General features: G+C 44.7%; 1 protein-coding gene across 1 annotated transcript in view; it reads left to right on the forward strand.

Annotated features, from left to right (window-relative positions):
* plekhg2 (pleckstrin homology domain containing, family G (with RhoGef domain) member 2) overlaps positions 1–19,319 on the forward strand; it is a 140,435-nt gene that overhangs the window by 83,011 nt on the left and 38,105 nt on the right. Inside the window, exons 5-6 of the mRNA XM_072392580.1 lie at positions 10,087–10,153; positions 12,390–12,436. Coding sequence (XP_072248681.1) covers positions 10,087–10,153; positions 12,390–12,436 — 114 coding nt within the window. The remainder of the gene's footprint in view (positions 1–10,086; positions 10,154–12,389; positions 12,437–19,319) is intronic.

Consider the following 19,319-nt stretch of genomic DNA (forward strand, 5'->3'; position numbering starts at 1 on the left):
TGATCTCAGAGAAGCAGCTGCTGCTGCCCATCAGTCTGGGAAGGGTTATAAGGCCATTTCCAGACTATCTGGAGTCCATCATTCTACAGAGAGAAAGATTATTCACAAGTGGAAAACATTCAGGACAGCTGTCAATCTTCCCAGGAGTGGACGTCCCAGCAAGTTCACCCCAAGGTGAAGAAGCCCAGAGCTACATCTCAGACTCTACAGGCCTCAGTTAGCATGCTAAAGGTTAAAGGTCACCCCAAGGTGAAAAAGCCCAGAGCTACATCTCAGACTCTCCAGGCCTCAGTTAGCATGTTAAAGGTTAAAGGTCACCCCAAGGTGAAGAAGCCCAGAGCTACATCTCAGACTCTACAGGCCTCAGTTAGCATGTTAAAGGTTAAAGGTCACCCCAAGGTGAAGAAGCCCAGAGCTACATCTCAGACTCTACAGGCCTCAGTTAGCATGCTAAAGGTTAAAGGTCACCCCAAGGTGAAGAAGCCCAGAGCTACATCTCAGACTCTACAGGCCTCAGTTAGCATGTTAAAGGTTAAAGGTCACCCCAAGGTGAAAAAGCCCAGAGCTACATCTCAGACTCTACAGGCCTCAGTTAGCATGTTAAAGGTTAAAGGTCACCCCAAGGTGAAAAAGCCCAGAGCTACATCTCAGACTCTCCAGGCCTCAGTTAGCATGCTAAAGGTTAAAGGTCACCCCAAGGTGAAGAAGCCAAGAGCTACATCTCAGACTCTACAGGCCTCAGTTAGGATGTTAAAGGTTAAAGGTCACCCCAAGGTGAAAAAGCCCAGAGCTACATCTCAGACTCTACAGGCCTCAGTTAGCATGCTAAAGGTTAAAGGTCATGACAGCACGGTTAGAAAAAGGCTGAACAAGGATGGCTTGTTTGGAAGGGCTGCAGGAGAAAGCCTCTTCTCTCTAAAAAGAACATGGCAGCACAGCTTAGGTTTGCAAAGCTGCATCTGAACAAAGCTCAAGACTTCTGGAACAATGTCCTTTGCACAGACCAGAGCAAAGTGGAGATGTTTGGTCCTAATGCACAGCAGCACGTGACGATAAACAGAATTATACATCTTAAATATAAGGCCAAAGCAAAGAGGAAGTGTGATTCACTTAGTTTCTCACTCACTGCTGCTGAAGCTGCTGGATCAGGGGTTCACTTAGTTTCTCGCTCACTGCTGCTGTGTTTTGTCTCAGTTTCTGTTCAGTAAATTATGTCTCGGTGTGATTTCTCTCGTGTTGTTGAGGATTTTAACAGCTGGTGACGAACAGATGATTCTTACTATGACCTGAGGACTGAAAGAAGGTCTCTGGTGTTGTTCTGGTTCAGTCTTCACATGTTCAGGCCTCAGGTTTTGGATTGTTTAACACTTGTTCTGACCACACAAGCAGCTCAGAAAGAGTTGAGATAAATCTGCTTCTTGGCTCTGTTTGACTCAGCCAAACGCCTCCCTCTCTGCTTCCATCTCTGCTGCTTTGTGTTCTCTCCTTATCTCCCTCCTCTTCAGCCTCCATCATCAGTTTGGTTCGGCAGCATATCTCAGATGCCACGCAGTCAGCTGCCGTTAATCACTCCGTTGAACAGCCGTCTCTCTTTGTGGGAGGACGGAAAACAGAGCCGGACCCCTTGTTTGGTTTGGCCCCAGCCCGCAGAGGGGCGGTCAGCCCGGGGTTTGGCTTTGTGGGTCGCCGGGGTCACGCTGGGTCGAGCTTGGTTTGTGTATTTAGCAGAAAAGTCCTGAGAAAAGAAGTGAGGTGAAGGTAAAACGTGTTCAGCTCCTGAGGAGAATTCAGCTTCGATTAACGTGGACGAGATGTCTGAAGCCAGGTGGGAAACAGCCTGAAAACACACCATCAAATGAGCTGGAAAAGCTCAGGAACTGAGGCAACTCTTCTTCTTCTGTCCCTTTGTCTCTATCTCAGAAGTGGGCGGGGCTAAATGAGTCCTCAGCCGCAGCCCCTCTGGCTGCTTTCACCGACATCCGTGAAAATGGGTATATGGACAGAACATCCCAGGACAGACGAAAAAGCCTCTTGGGGGTGTGGCCTAAACCCAACAGGACGTCGGCCATTTTGGTTAAAAGTTGCACACGTTACATTTAAACAAGCTCCTCCGACACATTTCATCATAAAGGTCTGGAAACTGGTCCAAATACTCTTAAGATTTGTGTTTAAAAGTTACCAAAAGCTTGAGTTTTTTCGCTGATGGGCGTGCATGTGGCGGCCCCTCAAACTCTGATTCTGCGCCATGAAACAGGAAGTTAATTTATCGGCCACATCTTACATCCAATCTGCACCAAATCTCCTTTACTGCTGTGTGAAATATGTGAGATTCCTATGATTTTCCTCATAAAAATGGCCGTGGATCACATGTCCGTGCAGGCAGATGCAAACAGCTGCATGTTCAGAGGTGTAACTCTAAGCTGGGTGACTCTAAGCAGCTAATGCTGGTCCCTAAACCCAACCAGGAAGTGACAAAGGTGCACCGCTTCCTGCAGGGACGGCACTGATGGAGAGATGGATTCTCTCATGACTTCATGAGGCGAGACTCGGGCTGCTTTCAGGGTGATAAGTTGATCCTGTGACCGTCTCTCAGGGGTTAAGACACTGCTTTCATGCGCCCACATCAGGATGAACTCAGCTGGCTAAAGAGCAGCAGGCATGCAGGACATGTCCTGATTCTCTGTGTTAACCTCTGGAATAATTCACCTTTTCTAGGAATAAATCCAGCAAAAAACAAGCTCTCTGTCAGTTATTAGCTGCTCAGTTCTGTCTCCTTTTGTTTGTTCTTGGTCAGATTAACATGTTTGAATTCTGGCATCCTCCTCCATTATAAAGAAGAAAAACACCCAGAACTCCCTCTTCCTCGCCCACAAACCCCACTAACAATGCCACGAAATGAGGCCTGACGCCAGAGGAGAGCAGGAGGAGGAGGAAGAGGAGGGGGGCGTCCATCTTTGTGTACAAACATGTGTTTGTGTTAATGACAGATTTGATGGAGCTTGTTATGGAAGAATGCAGCGGCGTCGCTTCGTGTGATGCGTCGTCCAGATTCAGAGAAGGCGGTCAGGAAGCAAACCTCATGTCTCCTCTTCAGCCGTCTCTCTGTCTTCGGCTTTTTGTTCACAGCAGCTCAGCCTTCAAATCACTTCAGGCCATTAAGTCTTCTTCTGTGATATGCAGATATGCAGTTTCTTTTTGTTCTGTGGAATAAAGACGGTCATCAGTTAGTGTCGAACATCCATAAGAACATTTTCTCCCAGTTTTCTTCTGTTTCCTCTCCTCTTTCAGGCTCTTCTTCTGGTTTCTTCTTCTGTTTCCTCTCCTCGTTCAGTTTCTTCTTCTGGTTTCTTCTTCTGGTTTTCTTTCCTCGTTCAGTTTCTTCTTCTGGTTTCTTCTTCTGGTTTCTTCTTCTGGTTTCCTCTCCTCGTTCAGTTTCTTCTTCTGGTTTCTTCTTCTGGTTTCTTCTTCTGGTTTCTTCTTCTGTTTTCCTCTCCTCGTTCAGTTTCTTCTTCTGGTTTCCTCTCCTCGTTCAGTTTCTTCTTCTGGTTTCTTCTCCTTGTTCAGTTTCTTCTTCTGGTTTCCTCTCCTCTTTCAGGCTCTTCTTCTGGTTTCTTCTTCTGGTTTCCTCTCCTCTTTCAGTCTCTTCTTCTGGTTTCTTCTTCTGTTTCCTCTCCTCGTTCAGTTTCTTCTTCTGGTTTCCTCTCCTCGTTCAGTTTCTTCTTCTGGTTTCCTCTCCTCGTTCAGTTTCTTCTTCTGGTTTCCTCTCCTCGTTCAGTTTCTTCTTCTGGTTTCTTCTCCTTGTTCAGTTTCTTCTTCTGGTTTCCTCTCCTCGTTCAGTTTCTTCTTCTGTTTCCTCTCCTCGTTCAGTTTCCTCTTCTGGTTTCTTCTTCTGGTTTTCTCTCCTCGTTCAGTTTCTTCTTCTGGTTTCTTCTTCTGGTTTTCTCTCCTTGTTCAGTTTCTTCTTCTGGTTTCCCCTCCTCGTTCAGTTTCTTCTTCTGGTTTCCTCTCCTTGTTCAGTTTCTTCTTCTGGTTTCCTCTCCTTGTTCAGTTTCTTCTTCTGGTTTCCTCTCCTCGTTCAGTTTCTTCTTCTGGTTTCTTCTTCTGGTTTCCTCTCCTCGTTCAGTTTCTTCTTCTGGTTTCTTCTCCTCGTTCAGTTTCTTCTTCTGTTTCCTCTCCTCGTTCAGTTTCCTCTTCTGGTTTCTTCTTCTGGTTTTCTCTCCTCGTTCAGTTTCTTCTTCTGGTTTCTTCTTCTGGTTTTCTCTCCTCGTTCAGTTTCTTCTTCTGGTTTCTTCTCCTCGTTCAGTTTCTTCTTCTGTTTCCTCTCCTCGTTCAGTTTCCTCTTCTGGTTTCTTCTGGTTTTCTCTCCTCGTTCAGTTTCTTCTTCTGGTTTCTTCTTCTGGTTTCCTCTCCTCGTTCAGTTTCCTCTTCTGGTTTCTTCTTCTGGTTTTCTCTCCTCGTTCAGTTTCTTCTTCTGGTTTCCTCTCCTCGTTCAGTCTCTTCTTCTGGTTTCTTCTTCTGGTTTCCTCTCCTCGGTTCCTTTTTCTTTCTACTTCTAATTTTTGAATAATTTCATTTTTGTTTCAGCTCCTCCTTTTCTTTCTCTTTCACCCTTTTTCTCTCTTCTCCTTCTTTTTCATCTTGTTCTCCCACCTTTTTTCCTCTCCTGTCATTATGTCCTCTTCTTGTTTTCATCTTTAACCTTTTTTTGCTGTCCTTCTTGTTTCCTTCAGTGTTTCTTTGTGTCCTTTTCCAGCTTCTCCTTTACTCGTTTCTTCTTTCATGTTTTGTCTCCATCTTTTCCTTGTTTTCTCCCTTTGACCCTGTTTCCTGTCCTCTCCTCTCCTTCTCTCCCCTCCTTATCTCCTTGCGTCCTATCCTTGCTTCCTCTCCTCCCGGCCTTTATGATCCGCAGTAAACCTCGTCACATGTGTGGATTTCCCCCCCCCGACTCCCTCATTCGCAGACCGAGCAGCTCAGTTTTAATGATTCACATAAATCAGCCGTCTGATGTCATTTAAAATATGTTTAGCAGTAAAATTCCTGCTCTGAAATGACCGAGGCTGCAGCAGCTCCACTGTTTCCTCGCGTGTTGATCACATTTAACAACAAACTTCAGCTCCAGGAAGTTAAAACCGAGTCCCGCTGAAGTCCTCAGAGGTCAGAGGTCGCTGTGTTTTCTGTAAAACTCCTGGGAAATAACCCACTCAGGGCATCACTTCCCAGCACTTTCATGAAATGTATTCAGCTCTGATCTTAGAGATGAAGACATGTGAAGCCAAACACCAAAAGGTCACAGATTCTTCACAGTTTCACAGTTTATTTTTCCTCCTGTCAAAATGCAATAAATCCTACTGAAGTGCATTTACAGCACGCAGAGACTCTTGTTCTTGTACGAAAACAAGTCTTTGCACACTTTCTCCTGCAGCCACATTAACCAGTTGCTTGGTAGCACTTTTCTTTTGTTAACTGGTTAAGTTTAGTTTCATTTGGTTGTAAAGTTGCTCAGAACAGATCTGATGGACAGCATCACTGCTGGAAACTATGATTTCAGAGTGTTTGCAGGAGCAAACCTGAGTTTTTCTGTGCATTTTAACTGCTTCATCCTCACTGGATAAACCTCCAGTGGCTGATTTCTTTCAGGTCTGCTGTATAGAATGTAAACTTCTCCCAGTTTCAGTTCCCTGTCAGTGTGAGATGTGGGATGAGAGGATGTCTCCTCACAGCTGGAAGCTTCCTGGTCTAATCTCTGCTGGGTTCTTTCTGTGGGGAGTTTGGATCGTCTTCTCCTGGTACTTCGGCTTCTTCCCACAGTCCAAAAACACACGTTGGGGGAGTCTGCGGTTCGAAATTGACCGGAGAAGTGAACATGTACTAATGACCCGTCAAACCTGCCTCTCGCCAGATGGTGGAGAGGTTACAACCCCCACATAGAAAATGAATGGATGGTGTCCCCTAAAAGAATAAACTCAACACTTATTAAAGGTGCTGCACAGGCCCCGAGTCCAAAAGTCCAAAAAAGAAATCCAACAAACCTGGGAGCATATATATATATATATATATATATTGATATTTAGATACATATTTGAGCCGGTCATCGATTAAAGTATTTAATCGTGATTATTGTCCATCGTTAACTCGTGATTAATTGCATAATAATCTTCTTCTGGTTTCCTCTCGTCGGTTCCTTTTTCTTTCTACTACATATACTTATGTAGTGTATATATATTATATATTTCTACTACATATATATATATATATATATATTTTAATATATGTTCTAAATGCATCTTCAAATAATCAGCCTTGTGCTTTGCTTAGAGTCAAATTTAAGACTCGACATACTCAGATAATAAGTCAGTTCTAATCGATCCAGACACACTGGAATACAGATAAAATTCGGTAGATTTAAGCTCGATAAGCTAGATGAGACGTAAACAAAACTCAGTAGAATGGACAGAAGAGACTTCAGACACAGTTTGGAGATAAAACAGGAAGTAAAACTAATCAGAAACACATTAAAAGCAATAATATCCTTGAAATTCTTTTAAAACCGAGTGTCTGAACATGCTAAACTTAAAAAAAGCTTCACTTCACCTTCAAAAATGCACATTTCTTACTTTTTGTTCATGTAAGTTTGATGTAAAATGTGATTTTTTTAAGAATCTTCTTCCCTCACGATTCATCGATCGATCTTTAGTCCTACCTGATGTAAAATGTTGCTTTCCTTTTGCAGTGGTTATCAGAAAGGTAACTAATCAATGATAGCTCAACAGTAATGCTAACCTCTCTCAAGTTCTGTTTTTTATACTCTTCTAAATGTTTTGAAGAATTGAGATAATTTAAAAATGTGTTGGTTTGACCAAAGAATTGTTTTAAATCGTCTGCAAATAGAACAAACATTTATACATTAAATAAGCATCAGTGGGCCCGGGGTTGAGCCCTGGGGAACACCACAGGTAAACTTCAGTAAGTGTTGATGTTTTATCTTTGATTTATTCAGTAACAATCTATATTCAACAGTGTTTTTTCAGCTTCGAGACTGATTCAGTGTCTAAATTTAGTTATTTACAGCATTAATCTGAACATTCTTTGGAACATAAACTGCGATTGTAAAGAAACCATAAAATATATAAAAATACAGATTCAGCCATAAAGAGTCCAACATTTTGTGTTATTGTGTTGGTTTGACCAAACGGAACAAACATTTATACCTTAAACAAGCATCAGTGGGCCCGGGGTTGAGCCCTGGGGAACACCACAGGTAAACTTCAATAAGTGTTGATGTTTTATCTTTGATTTATTCAGTAACAATCTGTATTCAACAGTGTTTTTTCAGCTTCGAGACTGATTCAGTGTCTAAATTTAGTTAATCTGAACATTCTTTGGAACATAAACTGCGATTGTAAAGAAACCGTAAAAGATATAAAAATACAGATTCAGCCATAAAGAGTCCAACATTTTGTGTTATTGTGTTGGTTTGACCAAACAGAACAAACATTTATACCTTAAATAAGCATCAGTGGGCCCGGGGTTGAGCCCTGGGGAACACCACAGGTAAACTTCAATAAGCGTTAATGTTTTATCTTTGATTTATTCAGTAACAATCTGTATTCAACAGTGTTTTTTCAGCTTCGAGTGTCTAATTTAGTTATTTACAGCATTAATCTGAACATTCTTTGGAACATAAACTGCGATTGTAAAGAAACCATAAAATATATAAAAATACAGATTCAGCCATAAAGAGTCCAACATTTTGTGTTATTGTGTTGGTTTGACCAAACGGAACAAACATTTATACCTTAAACAAGCATCAGTGGGCCCGGGGTTGAGCCCTGGGGAACACCACAGGTAAACTTCAATAAGCGTTAATGTTTTATCTTTGATTTATTCAGTAACAATCTGTATTCAACAGTGTTTTTTCAGCTTAGAGACTGATTCAGTGTCTAAATTTAGTTATTTACAGCATTAATCTGAACATTCTTTTGAACTTAAACTGCGATTGTAAAGAAACCGTAAAAGATATAAAAATACAGATTCAGCCATAAAGAGTCCAACATGTTGTGACCTGCTTGAACTTTGAATGATGTTTCTACTGTAAAGTTTATCTGAACTACGAGTCCAAAGAGGGCTGCGTTTCCTCACTTTTTGGGTAAAATTCCATTTGTCTGTATTGGGAAATTTCCCCCTTTTTTTTTTTTTTTGTTGCAGATTTCATAAACACTGTACAATGAATCTCTGCCAAAACTCATAACACACATTCCTGATTGAGCTGCATGTTTTTACGTGTTCTTATATGTGTTTTCTTAAAGCTGTGGAACAAATTACGGGCCAAATTTTTCAGCAGAATTGTAATGTGTGCTCAGTGTTTCTCAGCGTTTTGCAATGACTCCCTTAATAACTCAAACCTCGTGTTGCATCTTCCTCTTCCCCAGATCCAAAACCTCCTCTCTGACCTGACAAATGCAAACTTTTGTCCAGACTGGACCATAGCAGCAGCATTTTCATTAAGACAAGGCCTCTCAATAAACCCTAAAAAATGAGCAATTTTCTGTCCACAATCGCCTCAATTCTGCTGGAATCCAAGTAAAATAAAAGTGTCTGTGAAGGCGCTGTGGAAATAAAAAGTCTTATAATTATCCTTCCTCTGGGAGTCTGAGGGCTCTCACCCTGCTGTCTGTTTGAAATAATGACCTTGCTCTCTAACGAGTGAAAGCAGGCTGAACAATAAGTTTCCTGTTTTGCAACAACTTGCTTGATATTTTCATCATAACTCAGCGGGTTTTTCTTACAGATTGGCTGCCAGCAGGTTTTAAACAGCCATGAGTCAGAGAAATCTCTCAGGGATCCTTTGCAAAATTACAACATTATGAAATAAATAGCTGCACATAAATTACACGCATACCTGATATGTTGACAGCCGAGCCGAGCTTACGTTCCTGCTGACCTCATCTCAGAGAGCAGAGCGAGGAGGAGTCGGTGTGTCACCTTCTCCACCTTCAGCAGAACAATCAGAGCTGAGCAGCCCAGCTGCTCGTGAACGCCTCTCTGAGGCGATAACGCTCACTCAGAGAGGCCTGAATTCATGTACCAAGCAGAGGAAAGACGGGGTAATGTGAGGAAACACAGCTATCCTGGCCTTCTTCTGACTGCTTTGCTTTTCTCTGCAGACCCAAACCCAAACGGTTGGTTTCAGAGCTGCTGCTTAGTTAGACTGAGCTGCTGCAGACTGGTTTCCCCTTTAGGGAACCTTCGGATCTCTTGTTTCTGACCAACTCTCCCTCTGTTATAGCTCGACTCGGCCATTTAATGGAACCAGAGGTTTCAGAAGTGATCAAACATGTTCAGTTAAAGGACTTTAAAGTGAAACTCCACCTGCTCTGCTGTGTCCTGCTGGAGGGTTCCTGCTCTTCTTCTGTGGTTATTCTTAAGCAGATGTGTGTTTGATAAAGAGTGGGTACCACAGGAAAGAGGCAAGGCTTGAAATGGAAGGATAAGAAAGTAAGGGGGTGATGGGGGAACAGATTTCAGGCTGAAGGTCTGCCAGCTGCTCTGGAGTCAGTTTAGTGTCACTAACCTTCTGTTAAACACCCTGACCCTGCTGTCATGACAACAGGATTGTGTTTACAGCGGCTGGGACTCAACAAACTCTGAGGGACCGACTCGTGTTCAGATTTAAAACCTTCAGGGCTCTCAGTCATTCATTCAAAGATGAATGAATGAGAGCGAAGGGACACTTTCTGTTTCCCCCTGAATCTCTTCAGATATCTCATGTGACACCACTTTGATTCCTCTTTCGTACAAAAAGCTTCCTTGTTGTGGCGCCACATGACTGAATCTTACGCAGAAGGACTTAATCAACTTTATTTGATGGGGCCCAAGCTGTGAAACAGCTCTGAGGTTTGTTTTGGAAGAAGCTTCCTGCGCTCCTCGGAGATAAACCCGGCATCATTAATTCTCTGGTGTGAGTGGGAGCAAACCCCTGCAGCCAGGTTCCTAAATATTAGTTCTGGGGCTTGGCCAGTGTTGCTGCTGGGGTGGGAGTTTGTCAGCTCTCGTTAAAACTCCTGCATTTGTTTCTGTCCTCAGTGATCTCCTGGAGGATTTAGAGCGCTGTCCTCACGCTGCCGCCATCGCAGAGTGCTTCGTGGAAAGGGTGAGTACAGCACGCCGTGTGTGAGGTCATCAGCTGACAGGAAGCACCCGAAACACCCAGTAAACCAGCTGGATGGATGGATGGATGGATGGATGGATAGATGGATGGATGGATGGATGGATGATGGATGGATGATGGATGGATGGATGATGGATGGATGATGGATGGATGGATGGATGGATGGATGATGGATGGATGGATGGATAGATGGATGGATGGATGGATGGATGGATGGATATATGGATGGATGGATGGATGGATGGATGGATGATGGATGGATAGATGGATGGATAGATGGATGGATGGATGGATGGATGGATGGATATATGGATGGATGGATGGATGGATGGATGGATGGATGGATATATGGATGGATGGATGGATGGATGGATGATGGATGGATAGATGGATGGATAGATGGATGGATGGATGGATATATGGATGGATGGATGGATGGATGGATGGATGGATGGATGGATGGATGGATGGATGATGGATGGATGGATGGATAGATGGATGGATGGTGGATGGATGATGGATGGATAGATGGATGGATGGATGGATGGATGGATGGTGGATGGATGATGGATGGATAGATGGATGGATGGATGGATGGATAGATGGATGGATGGATGGATGGATGGATGGATGGATGGATGGATATATGGATGGATGGATGGATGGATGGATGGATGGATGGATGGATGGATGATGGATGGATAGATGGATGGATGGATGGATGGATGGATGGATGGATGGATGGATGGATGGATGGATGGATGGATAGATGAATGGATGGATAGATGGATGGATGGATGGATGGATGGATGGATGGATGGATGGATGGATGGATGGATGATGGATGGATGGATAGATGAATGGATGGATGGATGGATGGATGGATGGATATATGGATGGATGGTGGATGGATGATGGATGGATGGATGGATGGATGGATGGATGGATAGATGGATGGATGGATGGATGGATAGATGGATGGATGGATGGATGATAGATGGATGGATGATGGATGGATGGATAGATGAATGGATGGATGGATGATAGATGGATGGATGGATGGATGGATGGATGATAGATGGATGGATGGATGATGGATGGATGGATGGATGGATAGATGAATGGATGGATGGATGATAGATGGATGGATGATGGATGGATGGATGGATGGATGATAGATGGATGGATGATGGATGGATGGATAGATGGATGGATGGATGATAGATGGATGGATGGATGGATAGATAAAATGATAGATTTAAATGCAGCTGGATGTAATTGGAGTTTAGGTGATAAATGAAACCTAATCTCAGCCAATCAGAGAGCAGCTCTCTGGCTCCACATCCTGTTTGCCTGATAAAGCATCTTTATGTTGCTCTTATTTCTTATTTATAAAGAGCTCTTCCTGCCATAATGAACCTTTCTGCAGCATTTTTATGTAAACTCATCATCTGAGCTCTGAAAACACCTTTAAATGAAGCCTTTTTCACACTTTATCTGCTGCTCAGCGGGTTTGTTCCAGCTCAGCTGATCTGAACTTCCTGTCTGCTGCTCAGCTTTGGACATTAGATTACACTTCTGGAGATTCCCAGTTATTTTAAGACTTTGGGCGTGAGCACATAATGTGGTCTTTCTCTCAGACCACCTGATAGACTCACAGGAAGTGAAGTGAGGGGACGAGGAGCAGCTACTTTATGAATCTGAGACCTCTTCCTGTGACTCTGATCCACTTAATAACAGCCAGGCAGCATTTAAGAGAAAGATCAAAGCCTCCCGTGTGACTCACAGCTGATATTTACTGATTAGTTACGTTACTTTGTTCCTTCCTGAGAAATTCACCAAAATTACACATCCCTGTGCTCATAAAGCCAGACTTTTCCCTTTAAATGTTCCTCGTTACATTTCTGGAGGCTTAAAGACAAACACAGAACTATATTAGTTATATATCAGGCTTTTATTTTACTCTTATGGAAAGAAGGTGACTCCACAGACCAGCGGCTGCTCCAGCCTTTACTTTGACAGATGCAAGATTTAGTCCTTCAAAATAAGAGCTGCGCCTGCATTTAACACGCAGAGTTTCCCAATATGACCTGAACTTATGTGTCCACAGCTAAACTTTAAGGCCTGAAGCACAAGACGGAATCGACCTGTTCAGGATTTAATTTGTTCCTCCTGTAGCTGCCTTTGGTCTCTAACTCGGGTTTGGTCTCTTTTTCAGAGTGAAGCCTTTGACATCTACACACTTTACTGCATGAACTACCCAAAGTAAGTGATCCCACACCTCCCACTGATACTTTCTGCAGGAGAAACATGTATATTTGGGTTTCTTTCTGTGTTTAGTGCCCTGAGGTTGCATAAAAGCTTGAAGTATTGGTGATTATTATGTCGTATTAGCACTTGTTTTGCCTTTCGTTCTGTTCAGTTTTGCTTTGTAAAGTGTGATGAGAAAACATGGAGGAAAGAGAATCTCAGCAGTTCAGAAGATTTGGGAGAAACTGTGGAGAGAAAAAACTCCCATTTAACAGGAAGAAACCTCCATCAGAACCAGAACCAGGAAGGGTCCATCTGCCTGGACCAGCTGGGGCTGAGAGGACAGGAAAGAGGGGACAACAAGTAGCGTAACACCAGGCCAGAGACACCTTCTGAGAGAGAGAAACACAAGTTAATGACAGCAATGATGTCATCTGTACATGGAGGGAGGAGAGGTGCATCATGGGAGCTCCCCCAGCAGACTGGGCCTATAGCAGCAGAACTATGGGATGTTTCAGGCTCACCTGAGCCATCCCTAACTATAAGCTTTATCAGAAAGGAAAGTTTCAGCCTGATCTTAAAGGTAGAGAGGGTGTCTGCTTCCTGAAGCCAAACTGGCAGCTGGTTCCACAGAGAGGGGCCTGATAACTGAAGGCTCTGCCTCCCATTCTGCTTTTAGGGGCCTGATAACTGAAGGGTCTGCCTCCCATTCTGCTTTTAGGGGCCTGATAACTGAAGGCTCTGCCTCCCATTCTGCCTTTAGGGGCCTGATAACTGAAGGCTCTGCCTCCCATTCTGCTTTTAGGGGCCTGATAACTGAAGGGTCTGCCTCCCATTCTGCTTTTAGGGGCCTGATAACTGAAGGCTCTGCCTCCCATTCTGCTTTTAGGGGCCTGATAACTGAAGGCTCTGCCTCCCATTCTGCTTTTAGGGGCCTGATAACTGAAGGCTCTGCCTCCCATTCTGCTTTTAGGGGCCTGATAACTGAAGGCTCTGCCTCCCGTTCTGCTTTTAGGGGCCTGATAACTGAAGGCTCTGCCTCCCGTTCTGCTTTTAGGGGCCTGATAACTGAAGGCTCTGCCTCCCATTCTGCTTTTAGGGGCCTGATAACTGAAGGCTCTGCCTCCCATTCTGCTTTTAGGGGCCTGATAACTGAAGGCTCTGCCTCCCATTCTGCTTTTAGGGGCCTGATAACTGAAGGCTCTGCCTCCCATTCTGCTTTTAGGGGCCTGATAACTGAAGGCTCTGCCTCCCGTTCTGCTTTTAGGGGCCTGATAACTGAAGGCTCTGCCTCCCATTCTGCTTTTAGGGGCCTGATAACTGAAGGCTCTGCCTCCCATTCTGCTTTTAGGGGCCTGATAACTGAAGGCTCTGCCTCCCATTCTGCTTTTAGGGGCCTGATAACTGAAGGCTCTGCCTCCCATTCTGCTTTTAGGGGCCTGATAACTGAAGGCTCTGCCTCCCATTCTGCTTTTAGGGGCCTGATAACTGAAGGCTCTGCCTCCCATTCTGCTTTTAGGGGCCTGATAACTGAAGGCTCTGCCTCCCATTCTGCTTTTAGGGGCCTGATAACTGAAGGCTCTGCCTCCCATTCTGCTTTTAGGGGCCTGATAACTGAAGGCTCTGCCTCCCATTCTGCTTTTAGGGGCCTGATAACTGAAGGCTCTGTCTCCCATTCTGCTTTTAGGGGCCTGATAACTGAAGGCTCTGCCTCCCATTCTGCTTTTAGGGGCCTGATAACTGAAGGCTCTGCCTCCCGTTCTGCTTTTGGGGGCCTGATAACTGAAGGCTCTGCCTCCCATTCTGCTTTTAGGGGCCTGATAACTGAAGGCTCTGCCTCCCGTTCTGCTTTTGGGGGCCTGATAACTGAAGGCTCTGCCTCCCATTCTGCTTTTAGGGGCCTGATAACTGAAGGCTCTGCCTCCCGTTCTGCTTTTGGGGGCCTGATAACTGAAGGCTCTGCCTCCCGTTCTGCTTTTAGAAACTCTGGGAACCACAAGGAAACCTGCAGCCTGAGAGACTCTGATTAATTCCTCATCAGCAACACAATAAATCACTTCCTGTTTGTGCATAAAACCAAAAGCAGCTCGACTGAGACGTCTTCTAATGACCAAGTTTCTGAACTGGACCAATCAGACGCTGGCCCCGCCTCCAAAAACTCGAGGGCTCGCTGCAGGATGGTTTTTCTACGTCGTGCATGCTCACGTGCACACGCCTGGCTGTTACATGCACAGGTAATTTAACCCCTCAGCTCTCTGGAGGATGAACCCTGGGAATAAGAAGGATCCCATCGTTTTTCCTCCCTCGCACCGAACCCTGGACTCTCCAGCGTTCCTGTGCTGGTTTAGATTTGTGGTCGTTGAGTGATTTGGCTGCTGACTCCGCTGTAAAGCCTCAGTGAGAAACTCCACATTTTTCTCTCCTCTGTTCTTGATAAACGGACTCTGGGGTTCGGTCCGATGGCGAGCGAGCATGTGTGAAGCGTCTGGTTTATGGCGAGAGTGAATGTGTTTTAGTAGAAACACACAGAGCAGTTAAACTGTGCCGAGAGGTTTGCTTTATGGAGCAGAAGAAGAGCTCTGAGCTGGAGCTGTAGCTCATCCAGCTCTCACAGATGTACATTTGTTCTGCTTCCAACTCGGATTTTTACATGAACCGATGTAGCAAACTCAGAATTGGAGTCACCAAACCTCCTGAGAAAGATCCAGGAACCAGTTGTTCTCCATTATGTGACCACAGCTTTGGTCATTCCAGGTGTCAATAAGATGGTTTCATGAACATCTCCTCGTAAACTGAAAGGTTTGTTTGCATGTTGGAGCAATCAAAGCCCAAGTGATGTCTGGGATAATCCCGAAGAGCTGAAGAGGAGACGTCCAGGAGGCAAAGTGGGCTCAACATGGAGAGAAAGGAGGAGGAAGCGTGAATAACTTCTTCCTTTGACCCGAATGAGTTTACTAGCAGACAAAGTAGATTCATTTCAAGAGGAAGCAGCAGGAATATTGAGAGTGAAATAGTAATTTAACTGGAACAGCTGATTCAGGCTGCATTTTGATTGGCTGTTAATCTTTTTAATCGTCATGGAGTCCACTGAAAGCCTCCCAGTGTTGCACTAATTAGTAATTAGTAAAACTCACGGTAAGCAGGGGGAAAAGTGGTAAATGCACCATTGAAGTGGTCCTCAGTTGAAGGGCCAGAAGGCCACTACTCCTTAATTCTACCAGAAAAAGAGTGCTACAGGTCCTACTCAGAACCATTATCAGTAAACAGGACATCATTTATACATGAAGTGAAATAAAGAAAGTAGAAACAACACTCAGAAACTCTGCTGTCTGTGTGGCCTCCAGCACGAGGAACCGGCCAGCTTCCTATCAACATCACGCTGTGGACCAGCCTGAGCTGCCAGCCAGGCGACATCTTCTTACTTATTTCAGCCTGAGCAGCTGCTTCCTGCTCGTCTTACAGCACCACGGCTCTGCTGTTAAACCAGCTCCAGGAGAGCTGAGCAGTATGAACTGCACCAACCGCTCGGAGCTGGAAGACACGTTTGGCCTGACTGGGTTCGCCCACATCGTCCCCCCTCTGTTCATTGAGCTCCTCTGGCTGCCCTTAGCATCAGGTTCAAGTCCCTGCTCTCCTAACTGCTCTCCTAACTGCTCTCCTAACTGGTCTCCTAACTGGTTTCCTAACTGGTTCCCTAACTGGTCTCCTAACTGGTTTCCTAACTGCTCTCCTAACTGGTTTCCTAACTGCTCTCCTAACTGGTCTCCTAACTGGTTTCCTAACTGGTTTCCTAACTGGTTTCCTAACTGGTCTCCTAACTGGTTTCCTAACTGGTTTCCTAACTGGTCTCCTAACTGGTCTCCTAACTGGTTTCCTAACTGGTTTCCTAACTGGTTTCCTAACTGCTCTCCTAACTGGTCTCCTAACTGGTTTCCTAACTGGTCTCCTAACTGGTTTCCTAACTGGTCTCCTAACTGGTCTCCTAACTGGTTTCCTAACTGGTCTCCTAACTGGTCTCCTAACTGGTCTCCTAACTGGTCTCCTAACTGGTCTCCAGCCTGTGAAACCTCTGCAGATGGTCCAGAACGCGGCGGTGCGTCTGGTCTTGGATCAGCCTAAAAGAACACGCCCCCCCTCTGTTCATTGAGCTCCTCTGGCTGCCCTTAGCATCAGATCCAAGTCCCTGATGTTAGCTACAAAGAGCTTAATGGAACGGCTCCATCTACTTGAATGCTCTTGCAAAGGCTTCTGTCCCAACTGGGTCCCTCCGTTGGTCCCAGGATTGTCGTCTAGCAGCTCCTACACCACGCCTAAGACAATCCAAACTCTGTTCATGTGTCGTCCCACGATGGTGGAATGACCTACCGAGCGCTACCAGAACAGGGGCGTCCCTGTCTATCTTCAAGAAGCTCCTGAAAACCCAGCTCTTCAGAGAGCATCTCCTATCCCAGCACTTACCTTGTGCTTCCCTCCCCCCTCTATCTCTGCACTTTATCTTTCTGCTCTTCCTTCTATGCCTGCACCCTATCTCTACTCTGTCCCCTCTGACAGAGTCGGACTCCTGGGTTCCTTCTATGGAGCTTATTGTTAGCTTTTATAAAGCTGTTATATCTTCATTTGTAAGTCGCTTTGGATAAAAGCGTCTGATGAATACAGAAATATAAACTCTATGCTTGACCGAATAGTTCATAACACATTGTTCTGCAGTTATTTCAGTTTTACTCTGACTTTAAGGTCAATATTGAGAATCCTGGCACCCAAAAGAAAATCCTCGGTGGAAGTAGGACCCGAAAATTAGCCAAAATTCTACAAGAAAAGGTCACATTTTGTCTAAAAATGGATTTGTCAACCAACATTTCACAATGATGTGGTTGAAGATGCGCCTTTATGACAACATCTGCACTTAAATTAACCAAATAACTGCTAAAACGTGAATAATAAAGTCTTTCTGCACTTCCTTCTATGCCTGCACCCTATCTCTACTCTGTCCCCTCTGACAGAGTCGGACTCCTGGGTTCCTTCTATGTAGTTTATTGTTAGCTTTTTATAAAGCTGTTATATCTTCATTTGTAAGTCTCTTTGGATAAAAGCGTCTGATAAATACAGAAACAGAAACATCAAACCTGATTTTTATCCGTTAGTCATGTTTCTGCTGTCCTTAGCATGGTAGCAATGTGAGTTTATCCTATCTTATAACTTACTTCCTGCTGCCCTGAAACAGATGACACCAAACCAACTTTGTCGGGAGAAACGTTGGAATTTCAATTTCTCAGCCAATTTTCATTAATTGGACTCATTTGGAGTTGAATGTATTTGATTTGGTTTTAATATGATCGCATTACAATGACTTATAATTGGCTTGAATTGGACTGAATCCTATAAGTGCCTTGAGATTACATTCATCAAATTACACTTGATAGATAAAACTGATTTGAAATGTAATATTCATTCTCTTCAGAGAGCATCTCCTACCCTGTACCTCCCTCTATAAATGCTCCCTATCTCTACTCTGTCACCACCGGCCTTACATGTTAACCTCTGCAGCCACGGGAGTGAAAGTCGACCCGTCTTCACCCCGCTCAGATGGCTGTTCTCCGCCCGCCGCCTCCTTAAAGCCCCGTTAAACGCCAGTAAAAAGAAGTGGGTGGACTGCTTCAGAGCTGCTGTTAGTGCTGCTTCTTCTGCTGGATCCGGTCAGGCCTCATGTTGTGCTGCTTCATGCCCCCCCCACACCCCTCAGCCTGAAGCACAGAGGTTCACAAACCTCCAAACTCAGGTTTTCTTTAGGTTTTGCTTCTTGTTTTGGTGCTTTTCTGGTGTCTTTGTCATGTTTTCAGTCTTGGGCAGAGAGTGACTGCACGTGATGTCATGAAAGGTATCAAAGTACTCGGGTTACTGCCTGTAAGTGGTAGAAAACCCCCAAATTTAATGACCGCAGACTGTTCCACCGCACAAAAAGCCCCCAGAAAACATCAGCATTGGAGCAGAGACGTTATGTAATCCACATTCTCTACAGCTTGAGAAAGAAGCGAAACTGTCCCCGGAGCCATGGGATTGGATGGAAACTGGAACTCAGCCTCAGAAACATGAATTTACTTTCAACACTGTTAGATTTTTGGATAAAAATCACTATTGTTCAATATTTTGACCAAACATAGACGAGGCAGAGCATTTAGCCTGTCAGTCCCGTGTTTTTCCAGGAAAAAACGCTCCTTTTGGTCTCTGCTGCGGAGCCTCGAACAGTCTACTAATAAAACTGCTACAGATGTGTTCAGATTAAGCTTATTATTGATGTCTTGGCTGTAATCCTAACCCCAGATTTAGGGTACGAACCCCTGAGGAGGGACCCTGGTGGAGGTAGAAGCCTCTGGTGAGGCTCCTCAGAGACAGGTGGGGATGGGGAGGAGGATAATCCGATGACCGGGTAGTTTTAAAGAACAGGGATCAGACTGATCGGCCTGAACCGAGTCCATTGGACTGAGTGTTGGCGGCAGATTGAGAGGGAACAGCTGTATCTGGCGTATTAAGCTGCTTTACAACCTGTCTGTCTCTGCTGAGGTTAGGCTTCAGGCAGGCAGAATAGAAATGATCCGTCTTCCTGGACAGATGCTGGTCTGCGGATCTTCACCTGTACTCCCGTCGGTATCCATGGTTTCTGTACTTTGGGTTCTTAGCCTTGACTCTGTCTGGATTGTTTCTCAGTGCTTTCTTTTCCTGTAGTGTCCTGTCCTCAGAGGCTTGTCATTACCTCTGGATGCTCCCCTGGTCCCTTTCACACCTGTCTCCAGTCCATCAGCTGCAGTCACTTCCTCTTTAATTCCTCGCAGAACGTCTCTGTTCATCTCAGTCTTTGTCGGATCCTCGCCACCCGTCCTCAGGTCCTCTCTGGTCTGCTTGT

The sequence above is a fragment of the Leuresthes tenuis genome, unplaced genomic scaffold (assembly GCF_036924035.1).
Source record: "Leuresthes tenuis unplaced genomic scaffold, fLeuTen1.0.hap1 SCAF_9, whole genome shotgun sequence".
In the NCBI taxonomy this organism is placed as follows: domain Eukaryota; kingdom Metazoa; phylum Chordata; class Actinopteri; order Atheriniformes; family Atherinopsidae; genus Leuresthes; species Leuresthes tenuis.